The sequence below is a fragment of the Danio aesculapii genome, chromosome 8 (assembly GCF_903798145.1).
Source record: "Danio aesculapii chromosome 8, fDanAes4.1, whole genome shotgun sequence".
NCBI classification, from domain to species: Eukaryota; Metazoa; Chordata; class Actinopteri; order Cypriniformes; family Danionidae; genus Danio; species Danio aesculapii.
The window spans coordinates 30723161-30746256 of NC_079442.1; the positions used below are offsets into that span (position 1 = coordinate 30723161).

At 37.8% G+C, this 23096-nt stretch overlaps 1 protein-coding gene across 1 annotated transcript in view; it reads right to left on the minus strand.

The window, feature by feature from the left end:
• pdzd4 (PDZ domain containing 4) overlaps positions 1 to 20507 on the minus strand; it is a 33692-nt gene extending 13185 nt beyond the window's left edge. The window contains exons 1-2 of the mRNA XM_056463693.1: positions 18995 to 20507; positions 488 to 526 (exon numbers count right to left, since the gene is read on the minus strand). Of these exons, the coding sequence (XP_056319668.1) occupies positions 488 to 526; positions 18995 to 19054 (99 nt within the window). The 5' untranslated portion in view covers positions 19055 to 20507. The remainder of the gene's footprint in view (positions 1 to 487; positions 527 to 18994) is intronic.
• Positions 20508 to 23096: the final 2589 nt, after the last annotated feature.

The window sequence follows — 23096 nt, forward strand, 5'->3', positions numbered from 1 at the left end:
ACTGAAGTTATAAAATGTAGTTTTAAAATGTGCCCTTGAAAGGAGATTTGTATGTTTACCAATTTATTAAAACAAAGATTTTCAAGTTTAAATAATTTTGTGTACCATATTTTTTGGATTACAAATTCAGTATTCTGCTGAAGTTTAAATGTCAAAAGGGGCTTGAATGACCTGATTTTACTTTTTCTAGAAAGATCTAGATTCTCTGAAAAGATTGGGTAAGCTAAAATTGTCCTTAGCGTATGTGTGTGAATGAGAGTGTATGTGTGTTCCCCAGAGATGGGTTGCAGCTGGAAGGGCATCCGCTGTATAAAACATATGCTGGATAAATTGGCGGTTCATTCCGCTGTGGTGACCCCAAATTAATAAAGGGACTAAGCCAAAAAGAAAATGAATGAATGAATAAATATTATCACTGACTCCAGACACTTGAATACTAATGGAATAGTAATGTATATTGCGATTTAAGATTCGGAATATGTGCTACCTTTACTTCAGCATCAATGGGACGCAGAGTGTTTCCTTTCTGTGGAAAGAAACAGAAGAGAATCAGGTTAATGAGGTGAACATTGACAGCTTTGAAAAGAAAAAACAACATCTGTTTGCTGGAGTGTTGTATTGATCGATGGTTCTTTTTGATTAAGGTTGTTGTTAATCCTTATAACAGTTAATGTTTCCACAGACTCTTTTGTCCATTCCTACACATCACTGATTCTGAAAAGAGACAAAATCTGAAAAATAGCACTGGCATACAATTATATATTGTCCAAACTGATAAAATAAGTACCTTCAATCTGTAAGGATGTCTAAGTCTCTCCACAATATTAAACCCTGATGACTGGTATGGAATTCCACATGAGACACGACCATGAGAATTGTCAGGCACTAAAACAATAAACTTTCTAATCTAGGAAGAAGATCAGCTCGATCATGCATCCTCTGCCCTCGGCTTTACCTTCTCCACCAGGGCAGCTCACTCACATTCCACACAGAATGTCTACGTTTTTAATATGGTGTATTTTGTGGCTCTGTATTCATGTGTGGTGTCGTTTTAAATGTCTCTGTGTGATTGGTAAAGTGGTCTCAATTTCACTGTAATATTTTACAATCTCCCTTATATCAGTTAATTTGGGTTTTGACTGTGAAAAGATCTTTGCCAGATGCTCCACTCCAGGGAAAATGGTCTTCACATCAACTCAAGACAAGGCAAGGGTCTTTGTGAGGCTTTTATTGTCTTGAATTTATGGTGGTTTGAGTATTTAAGGGAAAGGTGCAGAAATGTCTGTGTGATCCTGTAGCCAGGATACCCCATTGCAGCGTGTGAGTCTCTGAGCACTGCATCAAGGTTTAAATGCTGCAACGTGCTTCTTCGCAGTCAGTTATTATCTCTAACTCTTAAATGCATCTTTGGGTAATTGATTATGTACAATCTGAATTGGCTTATTTTGTTTAATTATGTGAACTGGCATGAAAAATCTTTGCCTGACAAATAAATGTAAAATTCTTGTTGAACTCTAATATCTCCTGAAATCTTTGTAACTAGCAGATTGTTTAGGCTGATGTTTCAGCATTCCAGGCCAGGATTGCTCACACACTAAGGCATAATGGATGGAGCATAGGCACAGCATTAGAGACCAGTTGATTTCTGATTATCACTGACTTAGTATGATATAATCTAGTGACTAAATCAAACTTTCTTTATGTATGAGTTGGGCCAGATGGAATCTGCAGACATTTTTTGCTTTTTCTACGCAGAATTGTGTTAAAAATCTGCTGATTTATGCAGAATTACTTTAGGAGTATCATAACTAAAAACTTAATAAATGAAATAAAAAGTAATACCTTTTAAACTTTTATTCCAAATTAGATCCACTTATTTGGTAAACAAAGCAAGTCTCTCATATAATAGATCTACTAAAAGACAGAAAATGTAACTTTATTTTAAATAAACTGTATTTTAAATAAATCATACGAATATTTTCATATTAGTCAATAATTATACTTAAATTAATTTAGAAACTGAATAAATATAAATTTACAAACATTTACACAAGTAAATAAACAGAATCAATGATGGTCTTAAAATCTGCGGAAGTCTGCAGAATTTCGCGCGCGCAGATTCTGTGTGGTATGTAACTGGCCAGCATACTGACTATAAGCGTCTTCGGGTAAACAATGAACCATTAACTGAAAATAAGGATTTATTATTTTAATTGATCTAAATTAGACCAAATCACAAAATATAAGGTAGTCAGCTTGAATTGGATGAATCTAAATATAAATGATTGTAAATTGGAATCAGATTAAATTCAAAGTTGTAAACAAATAAAAAATAAATTTTAAGAAATAAAAATATTTCTTTTCACATGTGCTAAAAAGGCTTACACGCATTTAACCTTCACCCATGCTGTTAGTTCTGACATTGGACTAATAGATGGACCCATACAATGTAAGTGACTTTGGATTGTGTATAGGTGCATCAATGTAAATTGTGTGAATTTAAAACGTTCAATAGGTTTTTGCTGACAAGTGGGTCAAAACGAGTGGTTTAAAAGTTTGTGGTAAAGTATAAGGATTAAGTTTTTTAAACATATCATCTAATTCTTGTTCTAAATATACCAAGCAAGATTTCTTGGTACGTAAACTATTGTTTTTAAATGTACATTTTCTGAAAACAGATTGCAACAAACCATTTAAGATCAAAAACTAATCTTAATGAGTACTGTGAACTTAATCCATTTGAGTAAACGAAGCATTCTGAGCACAGTAAAACCCAATAAATGAAGAGAACTCAAACCAACTGAGTACTGTAAAACCCAATAAGTTAAGGCAACTCAAACTGTTTGAGGAAACTGATTGCTACAAACCATTTGAGTTTAAAAAAAAACTAATCTATATGAGTACTGTGAAGTTCAAGTAATGAGGGATTTAATTAACTCATTACCTTCAACACTGAGTTCAAAACTCTTTTCAAATGAGTAGAATTAACTTTCAGTCAATTTTGAGTTAACTACACTCAAAATTGATTTTTACACTCAAAATTGAACTACACTCATTTCATTTGATAAAGTTGACTGTCTGGTTTTACAGTGTAGGTAAATATGTTTTGTCCCATGTCTCACTAAACTGTGACACAAAATTACACCATGCTCTACTCTTGGTCTATTGGTTTATTTATTGTTATTAAAGCAGACAGTTCTCTGACAGTGCGGATTTGGATTTGTGCATGGAGGCAGTTCATCCAGTGACAGGCCTCTGGAGGGACAGATGAGGTGATTTAACCCTCATGAATACGACCCACAATCAATACAACGTTAACACTACTGAAAGTACATTTGACAACACGTCCTATTCCTTTCTCTCTCTCTCTCCCTCATCCTTCTTAAAGCAGTCAAGCCACAAACACAGCTGACTCTCAGAGACCGGCTCTCACTTCAATCCTTATGCTGTTTGACTCAAAGTCTTTCCATGTCTTAAAAGAGATGAAACCTATTTATTTTTCATCATGTTTGGCTCATTATTAATCCTGTCAGTTGTTTTAGTTGCAAAGTTCTGAGTTGATGGAGCAATAGCAGTATTGGAAAACATGAACTTCTGGAGCAGAAAATGAGCATAGAAAATGCTTATTGATGTATGATTCCATGGCATGAGCTTTATACGCATGGGAGAAAGTACATGCTATTTTACATCGAAAATGTCAAAACATCTGTTTAGTGTGTCCATTGGAACAACAAAGTGTGTCGAAATGGACTGTGATGGCATTTCTTCTGCATAATTAAGTGGTCCACAGAACTCAGTGTGTGATTGTGCTTATCAGTTCAATACCAGGAGACAGCAATTACATCTCTTTAACTCCTGATAAACCTCTATTGACCTTCACCCTGTACATTTACCCCTGTGGAATAATTGCATTGCTAATGAAGGAGCTTCTGAAGGCGCTCACGAGTACTGCGGTGCGCACCACACCCTAGTGATTTCTATCATCTCACTGCAGGACGCATGCTTTAACTCTGAGTCTGTGATCCTACAAACAGGCTGCATTGATTATCGAACTTTCAAAGGCGTGCAGAATGAAGCAGCAAAGAAGTGTCGATTGTGTTGTTGTTGTTGTTAGTTAGAGGAAATGTTTAACCTTTAGAATACTGGTAACACAGTACAATTAGCTGTTGTAAATTATTGTACAATTACAGCTATTGCCAATAGCAGACATGCATGAGTTTAAGCGATATTAAAGGAATATTTTGGTTTGGTTATTTTAGTTTATAACACCCAATGTAGTTTAATTATAGTAATGAAAGACTGAGACGTTTTTATACATATCCAAATGAAAGATTATCAAATAAAAAATATATAAGGGAAGGAATTTGTTTTTATACATTGGATATGATACATTTTTGCAATTGACTGTAGAAAAGAGACAAGGTTTAAGTCAAGTGTATCCAAACTTGTATTGTAAACAATGTACGTAATTAATGATGACCTTCTCTAATCGTTTAGTCCACTTAAACAAGGGGTGTCCAAACTCTGTCCCAGAGGGCCGGTGTCCTGCAGATTTATCTCCAACTTACCTTAACAAACCTGCATGGATGTTTCCAGAAAGCCTAGTAAGAGCTTGATTAGCTAGCCTAAATGTGGTTGGAACTAAACTTTGCAGAACACTGGCCCTCTGGCCCTCTACATCTCTGATTTAGGTGGACTAAACGATTAGAGAAGATCAGGATATGTCAATAGTTACGTACATTGTGTATGTAAGTAAGTTATGTGTATTTATATAGCGCATTTATCGTGTATGGGCATACACCCAAAGCACTTCACAATCATGGGGGGGTCTCTCCACTCCACCACCAGTGTGCAGCATGCACTTGGATAATGCAACAGCAGCCACAGGACAATGGTGCTAGTGCACTCACCACACACCAGCTGTAGGTGGAGTGGAGAGACAGTGATAGAGCAAATTCGGTGGATTGGGATGATTGACCCCTACTATTTATGAGAAGTGCCATTGGATTTTTAATGACAAAAGAGAGTCAGGACCTCAGTTTAACGTCTCATTCGTAATATGGCACTCACTGACAGTGTAGTGTCCCCTTCATTAGGGACATTAGGACTCACACAGATTGCAGATTGAGCACCCGCTATTGGCCTCACTTCCATCGGCAACCTAGTTTTCTCATGTGGTCTCCCATCCAGGGACTAACCAATCTCAGCCCTGTTTAGCTTCAGTAAGTAACCGGTCTTGTGCTGCAGGGTGATATGGCTGTGGCATATGTACATATAAGTACATTGAGTTATGATTTGTAAAGCTAGGTCAGACTTTATTATACATATAAAGGACATTTCTCACTATTAACAAACCATTTACTATGACATTTAGCTCAATAAACTCATAATTTGCTACTTAACTAATTAAGTTAGGTTTAGCTAGTATGAATGTTTTGCAATAATCTGCATTTTAAAAAAAATAACGGCTTTTGATGGTCCGTTTTTTGAATTTAAGTTACATTGCATCTACATGCCAACTAATTCTCATTAGATTGTACTTAGACTGTTAAGTTGGGGTTAGGGTTAATGTAAGTTGAAATGTACTTGCAAAGTTTCTTATAGTAAGTTAAATGTCTGTTGAAGGAGCAGCATCATCAGATATTAAGCACAGTCTACTAATACTCGAATGGACCATCAAAGCAAAGTGTTACCAAAATAACATTATTTCTCATGATTTTGATTTTGTAACTGGAAATTGCACTGCAAGCGTATGTCTCGTATCTAAGTTTACATTTCAGTTTTTGCTTTTTTTAAACATAAGACATAAGCTTGCAATTGCACGTTTAAAAGTTTATTACATTAAATGTATGAAATTGCAAGATCCACAAGTTGCTGTTTGCAAGTCCTCATTTTTGAGATGTAAAAATACAGAATTGCATGATAAGACTTTTCTTCTGGAAACAAACTTTATTATAGCTGCTTTTTTGTTTCTACTTTGCCACCTCTGAGTATTACCTCTGGTGATTATTGGTACAGAAGTATGCACTTTATATTGGAGTGACAGGCGGTTTGTTGTTGCATTTGCACAGAAGGCCTTCTAATTATAATACAGAAACACGGAGCTGTTTCCCACAAGATCCTCTCCCCAAATAATTATTCTGATAATGGCTCTTTTTTTTTATCCAAGTTTTGTTTGGAAAGCAACTTGACCCAGTTAAACAAAGTGTTAGAAATGCTAAACGCCGTCACTAAGGTTCTAAGCGCTGCACTAAACTAGGTCAACTCAGTTTGAGGTTCTAAATTGTGCCTCCTTACATTGTTCCCAAACTCTATTCCCGTCCGCCCTCCCTCTTTCCATCAACTCCCCTCAGGATTTCGTCTTGCTTTTGATTAGAGTTTAGAGCAGGGAAACTCTCTCTCTCTCCGCCCTGGGTTGAACCTTAACCTCTATTAATCTTGAGACATGATCTTTATATTTTCAAGATGGGTGATAGCATTTTTTTTTCTATTGGTCAGGGCAGAGCAAGGGTTGCTCTAGAAACTGGAGCATACTTTAACTAAAGGTTGCGTGTGCCTGAAATGTCAGTCTGTATTAGTTAGACTTTCTTCTTTTCCTCCCCATTGTTCGGCAGGTGAAGGGTGGACTGTTTTATCTCTTTTCTTTCATGTTGCAGCATGTTTGTAGAGACCTCCTGCAGTGTGGAGGGTACACTTCGCACTGCGCGAGTGGTTTATGTTTATTTACATCAGTGTTTTTTCCAAAAGCCTGATTTAGTGCATTGACTGTGTGTGTGCGCATCTTTGCCATCATTATTGCTGCACTGAGAAAGCATATAAGTCTTGCTTAATGACTTCAGTTGCCTTAGCAACGGCATCCCATAGAGACAAATTTGACAGGGTATGTTTGGTAGAGGCAGGAAGACTGAGAGAGCGAGGGAAACTCATCAGACGTGTCGTGGGGGGGTTTAGGCGGCGTTACAAAAGGCAACGTGTGTGCTAAAAGGCTCATTTTGGAGATCCTCAACATTCACAGGATTTTTCTGCAGAACGAGCTCGTTTAAATCTCATCATAAGACTAAAGCTTAGCAGCAATTAGCACAGATGAGTGTCGCACAGAGATGGTCCTGCCAAATGATTGCGATGGCGTTCACGGATAGCGATTTCGCGCACTCGCCTGTTCCAGCAGAGCCGGCTAATGTGAGCCAGTGTGAATGGTATTATTCATGCCTGCAGCAGCTTGTCCAGAGTCCAATGAAGCCTGTCAGGATGTGTCTGCTCTTCATTACTGTGTGCCAAGCCACGGACCAGAAACAAGAGCAAATGCCACTTACTCAGATACATAGAGCATGACACTGATGAAAGACTGGGGGGGAGTGTGTACATGTGACTTAGGAACATAGAAAGCAATTTAAAGCGAGCAATAAGCCAAAAAAAGGGTGTATGTTTCTGTTTTTATTCATTTTGATGGTTATTTGAATCTAATTATACATAATGGGGCTGTATGTAAGAGTTTTCATATATTCAAGGTCCCCTGAATATAAAATAAAAAATGTAGATCTGTAATCTATCTATAATCTAATGTGCTACATAACAGTGACAAAATTTGCATTTAGAAGATATAAACCTGATCCAAAGCCTGCAGTTTATCACATCCACCTAAATGGATCAATTATTTTTTTTGAGGTCACCTCATACTTCTGACCAATCAAATCCTCTTTAGTATCTGACATTCCACCCCCTTCATCTCAATTGTTGTACTTTTACAGTATGGTCCATTTCCACTGAGTGCTACAGTATGGTACGATACGCTTTTATGGCTGTTTCCACTGCCTAAAGGTGCCAAAAAGCGAATCGTACCGTACCACTTTTTTGGGTACTCTTTTGAAAAGGTACCTAGCACAACAAAAGGGTACCAAAAGGAGGAGCAAGACGTGCAACTGAACGCTATTAGTTTTTAGAGCTACGTCACTAGCTAGTGCACAAACCAGGAGAATGAAAACAAAGGACGTGCCATTTTTAAATACACAGTCGAGACATTACACCGTAATAATATATACATAAAATAATGAGCCGGCCGGTCCACCCAAACTCAAACAAGCCAAAACACCAAGAAAAAGTGCAGAATCTACCCTGTGCCCTGTAGTTGTTTACAAGGCTGTCTAAAGCGTGAGCGGTTTCACTTTCTTAAGAGAAAGAGAGAGAGCTTAGGTGCGCGTCTATATTTGAAATAACGATGTTTTTGAGCTGATGATAATAACGTGCATGTGATTATTGAAGTACTTCTGACATTAGATTCTTTCAGAAATCGGCAAACGCGAGAGTGAAGTGCGAAAAAACTAAGGAGAAGCTGGAAAAAACAAAGGAGCAAATGATTCTTTTAGCAACCTAAAAGATAAACAATCTGCCATGTTTAACTATTATCATCACCTCTTGGACTATGAACTCGGAATTACGTTCTAACAAAAGGTTACATGTGCTGGTGAAGATTAAATATACAGATGAGAGGTTACTGTGGGCTATATATTGTGTTGTTTTGAACCCAAACAAGGACTAAATGTATGCTGTGTGTGTGTTCGCACTGTCGTTGATCTGCAGTTATAATCAAATCCTGTTCATAGAAAGGTTAGTTATGAACATTTATACACAAGTAGTTACGTGTATAAAGCATCTGTGTTTTGAGAAATGCTTCTCATATGATATGTGAATGACCCGTACAGTTTTACTTTGACATTTCCTCGAGCAAGAATGACATCGACTAAAACTTAATGTCGTACACCACACCCACATTGGTAGCCTTTTGGCAGTGGAAACGGAAGCCTGATGAGGGTGACTCATATCGTACCGTACTGTACCACTCAGTGGAAACGGGCCATTATGCGCTTGAGCTCAACCACTTGCTGTTGGCTATTGGCTGTTTTTTTTTAAAAAGGTGGAGCTACTCTGTCCCACCCCCTCTTCATGTTTCATTTGAGATTACGTCAAACATTGAATCAAAATTACACATTTCAAGGCACAGGACCTTCAATTGCTTTTTGTATTGTCAACCTGTGAGTTTGTAATGAAGCCAAAGCCCATCTTCCTTGATCGTCCATGAGAACCTGTGGACTCATTTTTATGCGAAGGACTCTAGATGTTTTTGCCAGGAAAATCAAAAACTCATACTTGTACTGTAATCACTTGATTGCAATGAAAAACTGAAAGTGGAAATTGTGCATTGACATAGAAATAGTGAAATGACATATGACACATGCTGATGTTGAATGTAGTTATGGCTGTTATGTCAATATATACATTTTCAATTCATCGTACCTGTAGCGATATAGAACAGTGTGGACTCTCATATACAAACATCTTGGACATTTTTACTGCTGATCTTCACCATACAAAGCTTTGTGTGCATGTTGTTTAACTAGGAGCTGAAATAGATAAATCAATGTTTTGAATAGATAAAAACACTATGTTTCAGATTCATCAATCACTATGATGTTAGGTGTTGATCTAAACATTACTCTCAGCAGTGTGGGTGGCATATATTAGTCATCAACATTATATCTTCACTGGGAGAGTATATTAAGGCCTTGAATCTCATTCAGTCTCTTGTACACTATGTGTGGATGAATGCGCAACACATTTCAAGTCACCATGAAATTGTAATGGACAGTTTTAAAATGATTAGTCAGTACAAACACACATAATATTTTATTTATATGGCCTGACAGTCTTCCATGCACTTCATATACCCTCACAATCTTTACTCTTAATAATTCCGCTTTCTTCAGTTCAGGACTAATCCCACCCAGCAAATATATTTTGGGTCTAAAAGAAGTCTATAGACATCTAAACAGATACGTCTTAGTTAAAAAAATAAGCTAAATTTGGGCTGTCAGTGAAAATCTAAAAGACTCAAAGAGATAGGATGGAATGACTGACTACATGTGAAATATTTATTTGATGACTCTTCTAGCTTTGGACTATTGTTATACTATTACATTATCACTGAAAGCCTAGATTTAGCCTTGCTTTAGGCAAAACATCTAAGCTTAGACATCTTTCAGACACAAAATTGCTTGGTGGGAATTAGCCGAATACAAACCACAACCAACCACAATTGATGGACAAAATCCAGTCTCATAGTTCATAGTGAAGCCGTTTCCCTATTATATATGTCACAATAGGAATGAGAAGACTATTGGAATTTCTCCTTCATGCTGACTATTGATTTTATAAGCAAAGCAACAGCATTGCCGTGAAAAAACAAGACATTTTATGATGAAGCTCTCTGTTTGCATGTTCAGAACGGGCTGTTATGACTGCCAGGTGGTTGCTATGCTGTTTCTAGGGAGTTATGAGTGCTTTTTAGCATGTTGCTATGCATTTGCTGGGAAGCTGCTGGGTGATTGGTTACTTTAAAATCCATAAGTCTCTATAATATTCTAATCCCTAGATATGACTCCTTCCTTCAGCGTAAACCTAAAAGACTCTAATCAGTTATATCATTGCCAAGCAGAACATCATTAATTATATGGTTCTGCAAGAAATATTTGTTAAGATCGAGCCTGTGATAATTGGACAGAATTCTCTGAATCGATTTTTCGCAGGTGTTTTACCTGTAGTTTGGGCTTTCATATCCACATTAGGGCTGCACAATATATCGTTTCAGCACCGATATCGCAATAGTCACAGGATCTGCAATGTTTAGATATGATTATAGTTGATCAGGAGAAACAGTGCAGAACACACGAGAATTGTGTTGTTATTGCAGAGTTTAACCGAAATGGAGTGAAATTTTTTCATTTGCATGTGTATTTAAGGCCTGACAGCATTTAAAGTATTCAGGCACAAGAAATTTCAACATTTGTAACTTTAATAAAGACTCATTTTATTGAATTATTCATACAGTAAAGACTTTTGCAGTGTTATTTCACATTCAATTATTCAAATTCTGAACCTGAATACTATTTGATAGCCTCGAAAACCATAAAACACTGTTTATTTTAATTTTATCTTTGCTTTTTATGAGTTCTTTGACATTTTTATGATTGATTCACTTCCCTAGAGAATAATAAATTAATAAATTCTTTCTAAGTAGCAGTTTATAAGACATCGAAATTGTTTATATATATTTATACAGCAGTTCTGTCTGGTTCTTCAATCTGATTGGCTGATAGCTGTGCTATAATCTGCAAACAACAGCACTAGTACAGCCTTTTCACGCTTGTGGATCACTCCGCTCACATACAGCAACAAGCAGAGGACACACTACAGTTTGACAGATATTGCTGCTGTTGGACAACATAATTTACTTTTGAAGATTTTTTTAATTAAGAATGTAGTTGTTTAGATTGGAACTATCAGTTTATTTAAAAATATGTTCTATCCTTATGAATTTTTAGAATTTCGGAGCATCGGATTCAGTGCATTGGCCGCCATTAGCCTGTCTGAGCAAACCAATAAAAAAAGATGGTGACAAGGACTGCATAATACCCCATTATAAGTCCTTAGGGGAGAAAACGGCATTTTCTCAGTGTAAGTTTCAAACTACAGCTGAACAAATCATTATGAAGCACGTAAGTGGCATTCTAAGTCGATCTCGCTCTTTTGTATTTTGTAGTGCTGTATTAACACCACAGGAATTAGTAGTGTTTGCTTTGCTCTGGCTTTTTCGGGGTTAATTATTGTGAAATACTGGGAAACCTCTGTAGATTGATGGCGTTTCAGTTGTTCAGCCTTATAATCTTAAAATGTCAGCAAAAATCACCTGTTTTGTCATCACTTTAGACAGTAAGCTAGAGAATCATTCAAATACTAGCTCTAAATTGACGTTTGTGAACTGGCAAAGTTTTCTGCTGTTCTGACCTTCAGCTGCAGATATTAATGAGTGGTGGAAGAAAGTAGTTCCTCGTACAAAAGGGTCTCGCCATCGAACTGTTGTATAAACAAAATATCACACTCGTAGTAGTGCGATGGTCTTCTGGTGAGACACTCGGCTAGGCTTGCGGCCTGGAGCCAACGCACACCTCCCACCAGTGCCGATATACAGCCACAACGCACTGCTACTCTTGTGATATTGCTCATATATATCATATCATTTGGCAAAATTGTATATATATTGCAAAATGTATCGCCGAAAAACAAAATATTGCAATGTCAGATTTTTCCAATATCATGCAAGCCGTATCTACATGTAGAGCAGCAATATGAACTGATAATGATATGTATTGTATACTTTTTTATATTGTGTACATTTTAGCCTAGTTTGTATTGTTGCGGTTTTGTTGATTTTAATTTGATTTGTAAATTATATAAATATTTAGAGCAGTGTTTGTGAACAGAAGATTCTTTTTTAATTTTGTGAGTGAACTGTGCCCTAAACTATTTCACTCTGAAATCTGGGAAGGATAGATGTAAAACAGAAAGTCACCCACAGCTTGTGCATGACTCTCATGCTGATATTGTTTTGCATCACATTCTAAAGCACATTGAATATGCTTCACTATTCTCTGTGGTAAATCCAGGGGGCTTCCACTGTTGGTGCATCTGATTTGGCAGGAGGTTTATAGTGTCTTCCAACTCTTTCCGCTAATAAGTGTGCAGCATTTAAAACAGGCTCACACAGAGAGGAGTCTCTGTCACTGAGTAAAAAACTGGTTAAGTAGCCAAAACCTCTGCGGAGAGCCTTGGGCAGCGGAGAATAAGGCGGAGAGAAGAGCTGGAAATTGAAGTGAGATTGAAGAGATCAAGTGGGAGATCCTCTCGGTATTAGAGAAAGCTCGACCTATCCTGGCGTGACATTGCAGTCTGGTGGAGAAAGCAAATTGCTCTCTGAACAAAACTTTAAAGCGGCCAACTCAAGCTGTGTGGAGGATTTTGGGCAAGTGGAGTTTAAATGTTACAGGTGAAGGTGCTGAAAGACATCAGTGCATTTGGCTGTATTCTGATATTTATGTTAATATATTGTTATTATCGTTTTAAGTAGACTTATGACTGTCATTTAGTAAGATGTATGTGTGCATTTTTTAATCATGCATAAAAATAAGGGATAGTTTATTCAGAAATTAAATTTAAGTCATCATTTACTCACTCTGCTGTTGTTCCAATAGCATATACCTTCCTTTCCATTGAATACCACAAGAATAAAATAAAAAAAAACAGTTGGCCTTACTTTGTGGAGTTTGAATGTTCTCCCCGTGTTCGTGTGGGTTTCCCCAAATCAGATCCCCACAAGTCCAAAGACATGCGCTATAAGTGAATTGGGCTAGATAAATTATTCATAGTGTATGTGTGTGAATGAGTGTGTATGGATGTTTCCCAGTGATGGGTTGCGGCTGGAAGGGCACCTGCTGCGTAAAACATATGCTGGATAAGTTGGCGGTTCATGCTGCTGTGGCGACCCCAGATTAATAAAGGGACTAAGCTGAAAAGAAAATGAATGAATTACACTTTTTAACAGAGGTAAAAGTATCACAGAGTGGATATACAATATGGGGAAAAACAAAACACATTTGATGTGCTAATTAATGACAGGTCTGTCTAATGGCCGTGTGTCTTCATGCATGACTGGTAGTTCGTGAGACCATAAGTGGCGCAATTAACTCTGACTCATCCAGTAAAGTGTGAGAATGATTTTCATAATAAACATGCAACACACAAAGAAAGCATTTCAAAAACAGCAAAAGAAAGAACTACAGTACAAAATCAACATTAAAGCTGCAAGCTGCGATGAAAGGGACCTCGTAGCCGGGCTCACCACTTCCCGGTGGTCTTTACTGCCGGTGAACTCCTAATAGGAGTTTGGTAAAGTACAGCACCTGGAAATTGCAAAAACTGTACAGATATTCATTCATTCATTCATTCATTCATTTTCTTTTCAACTTAGTCCCTTTATTAATCTGGGCTGGCCACAGCAGAATGAACCGCCAACTTATCCAGCATGTTTTTACACAGCCGATACCCTTCCAGCCGCAACCTATCACTGGGAAACATCCATTCACACTCATTCACACACATACACTACAGACAATTTAGCTTACCCAATTCACCTATAGCACATGTCTTTGGACTTGTGGGGGAAACCGGAGCACCCGGAGGAAACCCATGCGAATGCGGGGAGAACATGCAAACTCCCCACAGAAATGTCAACTGACCCTGCCGTGGCTCAAACAAGCAACTTTCTTGTCAGGTAAAAATATCTGACTTCCTGTAAGGTTTCAGATTTCACTCCATGAGCCTTTTTTGTAGGTCTTGGCATGGTTGATGTGTGTGCCAATTTTTGAATGTGTGCGTGAAACGTAGCTCGCGGAGCACTTCGTTGATTGTCTATAGGTACCGGTGTCGAGATATTTTGCCACACCCACTTCTGAAACCCATATCAAAGGTAAATCTTCGCCACTTCTGGTGTGTGTGCAAAATGTCTGAGTTTTTGAGCATGTTTAGAGCCTTTAAAATGTGATTCATTGCAGAACGGAATAATAAAAGGAGCAATTCCTATAGGAGCTACGTACCTCTGGTGCTCAGCCCCTAATGATGAGTAAACACGGTGCCCATAGGTACTTAATTAATAAAATGTCCTAAAGGTTTCTTGATTTATGCCTTTAAAAAGTATTTAATTGTCTTTAATTCAATGTGTTCTTAGTTCCATTCGTTTTTAGTCACATTGCCACAAAAATCCCAGGGCTCTCAAGGCAATTGTGCCTTCAAGTTGAGCTGCCAAAAAAGAAAGAGAAAAAAGCTAAAAATATAAGCCCAAAAAATGCCACCCCTCTCTTCATCTGCACCTAGATTTCACTCACGCTCTACAGGATTGTGGTGCTAATAAGGCAGCCATGACAGTGGTGTGGAAACACTTCAGAGTTTCACCGTGCAAAAACAGCAGAGTAAAAATAAGTTGTGAGCGAGACACACATGTTAACATGTACAACTGCAGTATGATTGCAGATGTGGCATTTATTATAATATTTCACAACACACAGTCACAACAGAATTGCTGAACATCTCTGAGCAAATTGTGTTTTGTTGACGGATGAATCTACAGTTTTGAACAAGTCACGGCTGTCATTTTCAATGGCTTATTGTTTCACTTTATTCGTGAATGAATCTGCTGCTTTTAACTAATCAGTTGAATTACTGATACAGTCAGTGTCTTGCACTCCCTTTTTCCTAGTTCATTTTAAATCTGAAGATTTTGTCTTTCTTAGGATATTGTCTGCTAATATGGTATAATGCATGATGAATAATGCATATAGTTAAATTATTTAATCTCCTATGAACACCATTGTAACCAAAAGCATCCGCTTAGTAACACCCCAGTACACCTGACCATCCTGGCAGTGAGCTGTGCATGGACCCGCGTGTTCATCAGAAAACATATAAATCTAGATCATATTTGCATATTCATGAGCGTGACCTTGCAAAAACATGAAATAGTTTTGTTTGTGCAGGTGTCACTAATACTTACCGATTTGGACTGAAATTCAAGGTGACATTACACTCCAGCCATTTCCATTGTCATCTTTAAGCCATGTGTTCAGCGGCGTGCCATGTTTTTTTATTTCCCATAGTCAAAGGATCAGCTCTGCTCTGACACACTTGTACTCAGCTACTGAATTCAATAAACCATGATTTTAACATTCCTTCCTCGTCTCCGCTCTCAGCGCCACAGATATTTTACACACCTGATAGGTTTTATTATTAGCGGATCTGCCCTTCTCTCATCCTGCTCTACTTTCCAGCAGTATAAATATCCCATAGCTATCAATCATAGTCACATGACCTGTCATGCATTTGGAAAAGTGACAGAACGGAATCCAAACTTTAACACCTCACCATTAGAAGGGGTTCAAAACGCACAACAATTTTCCCCCTTTCTCAGCTTATTAGAAAATCTCAGCACCCTGTCAATTAGAGGATGCTGAGTAGGAAGTCTTTGTGCTGTTTAGGGGATTGTGGTTTTCAACACAGGATTAATTCGTTAAATTGTTTGCTGAAAGCACCACCTTTACTTAAAAGCCCCTTGACACATCTTAAGGCTGTTCTGTTACGATAAAGAGTTTACTGGCAGATCTGCAATCCCCGTTAGGTTAACATGTTTAATCCCTGATGCTGTATGAGGCAGCAGATTGAGTTTTTTATTGGTGGCAAATAAAACATTGTTATTTTTTCCAGTTTAAAGAGGAACAGGATGCTCATGCATGCGTGAACCTTTTTAGCCTTTCAGGTGTACATATAACTGAATGGTGAATGGACATTGAATCTTAATTGTACTCAAGGTTGTCAATATATGAGCTCTGTTTCAAATTGCTCATCCATAAGAGCTGGCAGAATTTTCTTTTTATCTTTAATCATGTACACTAGATCCCTTTATGCATTTTTCAGCATGAAGTGGAAACTCCTTTAAGAAAAGTTAGCAGCAAAAGGACGACCAGTTAAGAACCTGTTATTGTACATGGTCATAAAATTTAACCGTTTTTAAGTGTTTATTAAAGGGGGAGTTCCAAACTGATACCAATTTTCTTTTTCTGTTGAGCCCAAAAGAAGATATTTTGAGGAAGGTTTTAACTAAAAACAATTGTTTTAAGCTCATAACGGTTTTGAACAACATGAGGGTGAGCAAATGATGGCAACAGTGTAATAAAGCTGTTGGTAATCCCAAGTGCTGTTTACACTAATGTGTTTTCATTTTAGCGCGCATTCGTTTTGCTACAGTTACAGCTGGCGTCCACACTACTCTGGCATATTTGCAACCCAGGCTCATTCTGAATAGGTACCCCATATACATTTCTGGAGAGAGCAAAATACATCACAGGAGGTACGTTTTTTGTAGTTTTTGTTTTCGCGAGTCCACCAGACCACTGTGTATGCTTTTTCAGATCTCAAATTTCTCTCACGAGTGCCATTTACGCCTGCTGTTCTCACCTAAATCCACCAGAGACCACTGTGTACGCTTTTTCAGATCTCAAATTTCTCTCACGAGTGCCATTTACGCCTGCTGTTCTCACGTAAATCCACCAGACGCCGCTCTGTATGCTTTTTCAGATCTCAAATTTCACGAGTGCCATTCACGCCTGCTGTTCTCACGTAAATCCACCAGAGGCCGCTGTTGACTGACTGTCTACTGACTGAATGACTGACTGACTGATCGACTGACACACTCTCCCCCTTCCCTAAACCCAACCAATAGTGTTTTAAAAAGCACTGATTGACCCGCCCAACACCATTCCCTAAACATAACCAACAGTGTTTTAAAAAGCACTCCAGAAAAAAAAAATCCCTCATCTGAGTTTAATCACGTTTTCATATTTTTCGCTGGACTCAAACCCCGTTGACGTCAACTCCACTCTGCGTCTCAAATCCGCCGACGTACATGTCAAGCTACTGAACAAACTGGTCACAGTGGAAAGACTGTTCATACAAAGGTAAGCAGTCAGCTGGTAAGCGCAAGAAGGAACAGCATCATACAGCCTCGTTGCGTTTGTTTTAAAGATGACATGCAGCCATACGTAGCCCTTAATTTGCGATCTCCAGAAATGTTTATATAATGTTTACATTTTTAGAATGAGCCAATGTTGTGTATTTGATCTGCTAATATGGAGCGTTTTAAAAATGATAAAGACCCTGTTTTTGTTAGGAGATGCTAGAGTTCAGTTTCAGTATATATGGACGATTGTGGTTATAGATATCCACAATCGCTCTGCGACTGGTCTTCTGGATTTTTGCATATCATTCCCTAATTTGCAAGACTTCTAAGTCCTCTTCTAAGTCCTCTCATAAGTACAAATGGCAACAAAATATACGCAATTGCAGTGAGTGTTAATAGTCACATATCATACTTTTAGGCTGAATAGTGTGGGGAGAGATAGTTTTTCTGAAACGCAAGAAAAATGCCAGTCTGAACGAGTGAAACACTGTAACACTTGAATCAACAATTCTATAATAAGCTTTTTAAAATAAATCTTCAGCATCATTACTCTAGTCTTCAGTGTCAATGATTAGATTTTTTGTGGAATATAGAGTACAAACAAAATCTGCTGCCCTCTGTATTATTTTTGCCATTATTTCTTGTCATGTAAAATGCTAGTTATGCAAGCTTATCTAATGATATTAGTTTGAAAGGTCAGAAAAGGCCTGCCTGTAGATCTGGTTAAAGTTTATGTGGTCCCTCGTCTACTCGTGATCCAGTTCAGTGGTTCCCAAAGTGGGGGTCAAGGAACAACGAGAGGGGGTTGCTTGGTGATTTTCAAAAATTTAAAAATTTTAATAAACTATACAAATTACTATATTTTATCTGTAACCTACAGAATATAAAAATAGTTACATTAAAAATACAACATGCAAATAAATAGCCTTCAGTTAAAAAAAATGTTGACTCCTGAGGTTTTTACATTAGATTACCCCCACAGCAATCACGTCATTTGCAACAGAATGATTTTACGGCACCAGCCTAAACTTTTTGACACCTTTATGGCAATCAAATACATTAAAAATAAATACAGGTGACTGAACATGGAGGATAATCTCCAAGTGGTGGTCTCCAAAAATAAACCAAGAATAGACTTGTGCTGTAAAAATTGTGCCAATTAATCTCATTAGGTGAGGTTAATATTGAAATAAACAAATGAATAAATGACTATAAAATATTTATAATTGTTAAACCCTTTGCACTTTTTTGTGTTGTCATAATGCTCATGTTTATATAGGCTTATTGGTGTGTGTGAGTCGTTGTAATCAACATTTGCATGTTTATAACCACTTCTGAAAATAGGGGGGGTTGTGAGTCACTGGCATTGTTATTTTGGTGGTCATGGGCTAAAAAATTTGGGAACCCCTGATCTCTTTTTTGTCACTTTTAGTGAGTTTAATGCATCTTGCCTAATAAAAAGTATTCATTTATGTCATAAAAATAATTTGAATAGCAGTGAAAATCACATTGTAACTTTACTAGTATTATAAAACGTGTCAGTTTGCCACTGCAGTTTAAGTGAATTCAATATGTACTTGTTTATGTTTGCATTCTCACCTGAAACATGATCCTGTACTGCTCCTCTGGCCTATTCACCACACACATGTTGCAGCCCATCCTGACTCTAGTTTCCTGAGAGGGTTCGTTCGATTCCTCGATGCTCTTCGCTTCCTGATTCTCCGACGTAGGTGTCGATCCCTGCTGTCCAATTACAGTAATCCCTGCCTGAGATCAGAGGTTAAGACTCTGCACTCCATGAAAGGGCTTTTGATGTTCTTTTCTTTGTCAGCTTCCCTCATTCAGGCTCCGGCTGCTGTTTTAATTGAGGTCCAACCCGGGAAAACGGGATCAGAGCGGCTGCGGCATCCAGCCGTGACAAAGTCAAGGTTTGATCGCTGATGAGCTGAGCCTCTGATGTCTGTGTGTTAAATTCACACCCAATGAAGCTGGTTCAGTGTTACCGGCTTGGAAACTTCTGAGTTAGGATGATGTAAATGGGACAATATTACATTAGACACATAGTATTTCATATCCTCAAAGTCTCGAAATGAGCAGCGAGCCACTTTACAATGTGACAGGATTAAATTTGCAGATCCCTGAACAGTATAATCAAAGCGAAGATCTGCTCAATGTAAACTCCCTGGTGCCTCCGCTGAAGTTCGTAGACGGAGACATGAATTATTAAATAAAAGATGCAATAAACGAATGTTTACTTCCCGCCACTCCGTATTCCCCCGAGAGAGCTCTTCCTTCACACTCTGCTTCTATTATTAGAGAGCCCGTTCACTTCATTTACATACAACAACATGCCATGCTATTTGAAGCGCTTTCAAACGTGTTGCAGTATTGACTTGTTGATTATTCCCATCCCCTGCAATAAAGCATTCTTGCAATTACAATGCGGATGCCTTTAGCCATCCATTAGCCTTCACTATAGCATGCCTAATTTCACATTCCTCCTCCACGCCGTGCTGTATTTGACACCTCTATGTATTTATCTATGACTGTGTCATCATCTCTATAAAGTGGGGATGTAATCCCACCTCTCATTTGTGCTCACTTTACAGATAAGAGTCTGTCGCTCACAGATCACATCAAACCTGCCCTCTTCCTTTCTTTCTGGATTTCCAGCTGCGTGTTCATGGCAGAGAATGAATAAGCAAGTGCACCTGTCAGATCCTGTCAGAAACAGCCTCTCTCTCCCTCAACAGAGTTCCTTCTCCAAATCCGTCTAGAAGGACATACTGACGAAAGGATGATTGAGTCTGGAAGTATCTGATCTTCAGCAGGGGATGAACTGGATGCCGGTTCTGCCTCAGGATTAAAAAGTGCATATTAGTCCACTGCCCTGTTTCTGCTCCTCGTGTCTGGAGATATGGGATGTAATCCAGCTTGCTTGAGCGTTTGAAGATAAATGAACCGGCGTCTTACGTCTCCAAAAAAAAGGTCATTCAGTGATGTGGTGAATCTGAAAAATCCGTTTGCAAATGACTGAAGGCTGTTCTGGATCACCGCCAGCCCAGCGTGCGTACATGTGCATCTGCAATGAGAGGAAAAGCTGCTGGTTTGGAGGAAGCGTGAGGATCGGCACCACTGCACAAGCTGGAACCCATTACAGCTTTACAGCAGACCCCTCCTCTTTCTGCTATACCAGCCAATATTCACCAGCCAGCTCTCATCTCTCTCTCTCTCCCTCAGCCTCTCTCTCTCTCTCTCTCTCTCGCACTTATAGGTGATCGCTTCACCCTCCCACCTTGCTTTCCTGCTTCCCTCATATCTTATTTCCCAGATTCTCTCTCTCTTTCTCTCTGTCACCTGTACTGGAGCAGCTCTGCACTCGGGGTCTTTGTTGCCTGGTGTGAAAGGAACTGAAGATGTTGTCAGTCTTTGGCTGTCGGCACACAAACAGAATTTATGACCATGTAGTCCAGGAGCTTTGAGCTTGACACATTCATGGTCATTCAGAATTTTTTTGGTTTGTTTGTTTTTTGTCTGAAATCTCGCAACAGTATTGCAGAAGATGCTTGCAGTAAGGCTGCAGGATGTGCTCCGCAATTGCAATATTCACAATGTAGTGACTTATTGTTTATTATAGAATAAACAACACAAATCTGATTTAATTTTGCTTAAGGTTTTAGTCATATACAAATATATTATTCAAATGAAATTACAATTTGTAATGTTGAAGGTGTTCTCAGTCAAATGTTTTAATTATCATTTTATTTATGAATAAATTGATAATAAGTTAGTAATTCCTTAAATAATTGTCTACAGACACACTGTTTTATTCTGTATAGGAAAGCACAAAGCATTATACATTGAGGTCATGTTACAATCGAAATACTGCTGAATGCTCTTTACCCACCCAGTTACTGAAAACATTAGATTTTGACTGACACCTTTAACAATTGCTGAATTTTATTCATTGTATATTTTTATTCCATTAGAATATAAACTCAATTGCACATAAACAGTATAAAAATATTATATTTTATTTTATTTTCCACCAGATAACATAGACCCTAGAGAATAAGCAATAAATTAATGTTTAAGCGCTGTCGCCTCACACAAGAAGGTCGCTGGTTCGAGTCTCGGCTGGGTCAGTTGGCATTTCTGTGTGGAGTTTGCATGTTCTCCCCGTGTTGGCGTGGGTTTTCTCCGGGTGCTCCGGTTTTCAGGTGAATTGGGTAAGCTAAATTGTCCGTTGTGTATGTGTGTGAATGAGAGTGTATGGTGTTTCCCAGTGATGGATCCACTGCGTAGAACATGTGCTGGAAAAGTTGTCGGTTCATTCCGCTGTGACGACACCAGATTAATAAAGGGACTAAGCCGAAAAGAAAATTAATGAATGAATTAATATTGCAGGTGTTCTCTGTCAAATGTTTTAATTAACTTTTTAGTGTTTTTATATGTTAATGTTTTAATGTTTTAATAATTTTATTTATGAATACATTAATTATAAGTTAATAATTCTTCAGTAAATTGTGTACAGTCACATAAGCCGAATTATTACTGTTTTATTCTGTACAGGAAAGTAGAAAGCATTATACATTGAGGTCATTTTACAATCTAAATACTGAAAATGTTTTGATTTTGAATGACACCAAATTGATGAATTTAATTTATTATATACTTTTTTAAATATATTAAAATAATAAAAATATTTATATTCTGTATTAGAATATAAAGTACATTGCATGTTAACAGTATCAAAATATTATATGTTATTTTATTTAATTTTCCACCTGATAACATAGACCCTGGAGAATAAGCAATAACTTTTTGTTATATGTTTTAGAAGAAATAAATATTTTAATTTATTTTTAAATTGTGTTATTAATTGGGGTTTTTTTAACGCAGAGATTGGACTCATGTTCTTGCGAGGTCACCTCGTTAGAATGAACTCAGGAGACTGCGAGAACAGAGAATGCGTCAAATGAGGAATGAGATGCTGCGTTCTTCCTGATGGTCACATGACACACATTTATAACAGAAAATAATTTAAACATTACAGAATTCATACAAAGAGTTATTGTTTTTTCCCTTTTCAATAAATTTATAATATGCAGAAAAACCTTACAAATATAAGTTGCACAATACAAATAAAACAGATTTTAATACAAATTTCAGCAAATAAACACCCTTATTGTGTTTATGCCTCTATTAAGATTTTCATGTTACTGTTTACTTTCGCCGTCTCATTTGGGGAAATTCCTGAGATAAATAAGTTTTATCTCTGAACTTTAACTTTGAATCTATATAAAATGCTGCGCTTCCCACCTCCTTTAATCTGTCGCAATGACTTCTAGGACTTCTCGAGCGAATTTGTTGCTCAAGTCTGCATCGGTGCATCCTCGATACCAAGAACGCATCCCGGAACTTTCATGTTACCTCCAGTCTTGCGGTCTTGAGTTTTGAACTTTGCCGATTGATAATGATGCTACACGAGAACGCATATTGAGAAACAGCCTACTAGAGATTATTAGGCAAGTGTGAGTTGGAGGTGAATGGCGCTAAAATCTGCAGAGCTGTGGCCCTCCAGGAATTGAGTTTAACCACTGATTTAAAGTAAGCCATGAATAACCTATATTTAACAAGCAGAAGGTAAAATGATGTACCTCCCAGTGCCTGATGCTAAAGGGAGTCATTATTGACCCGT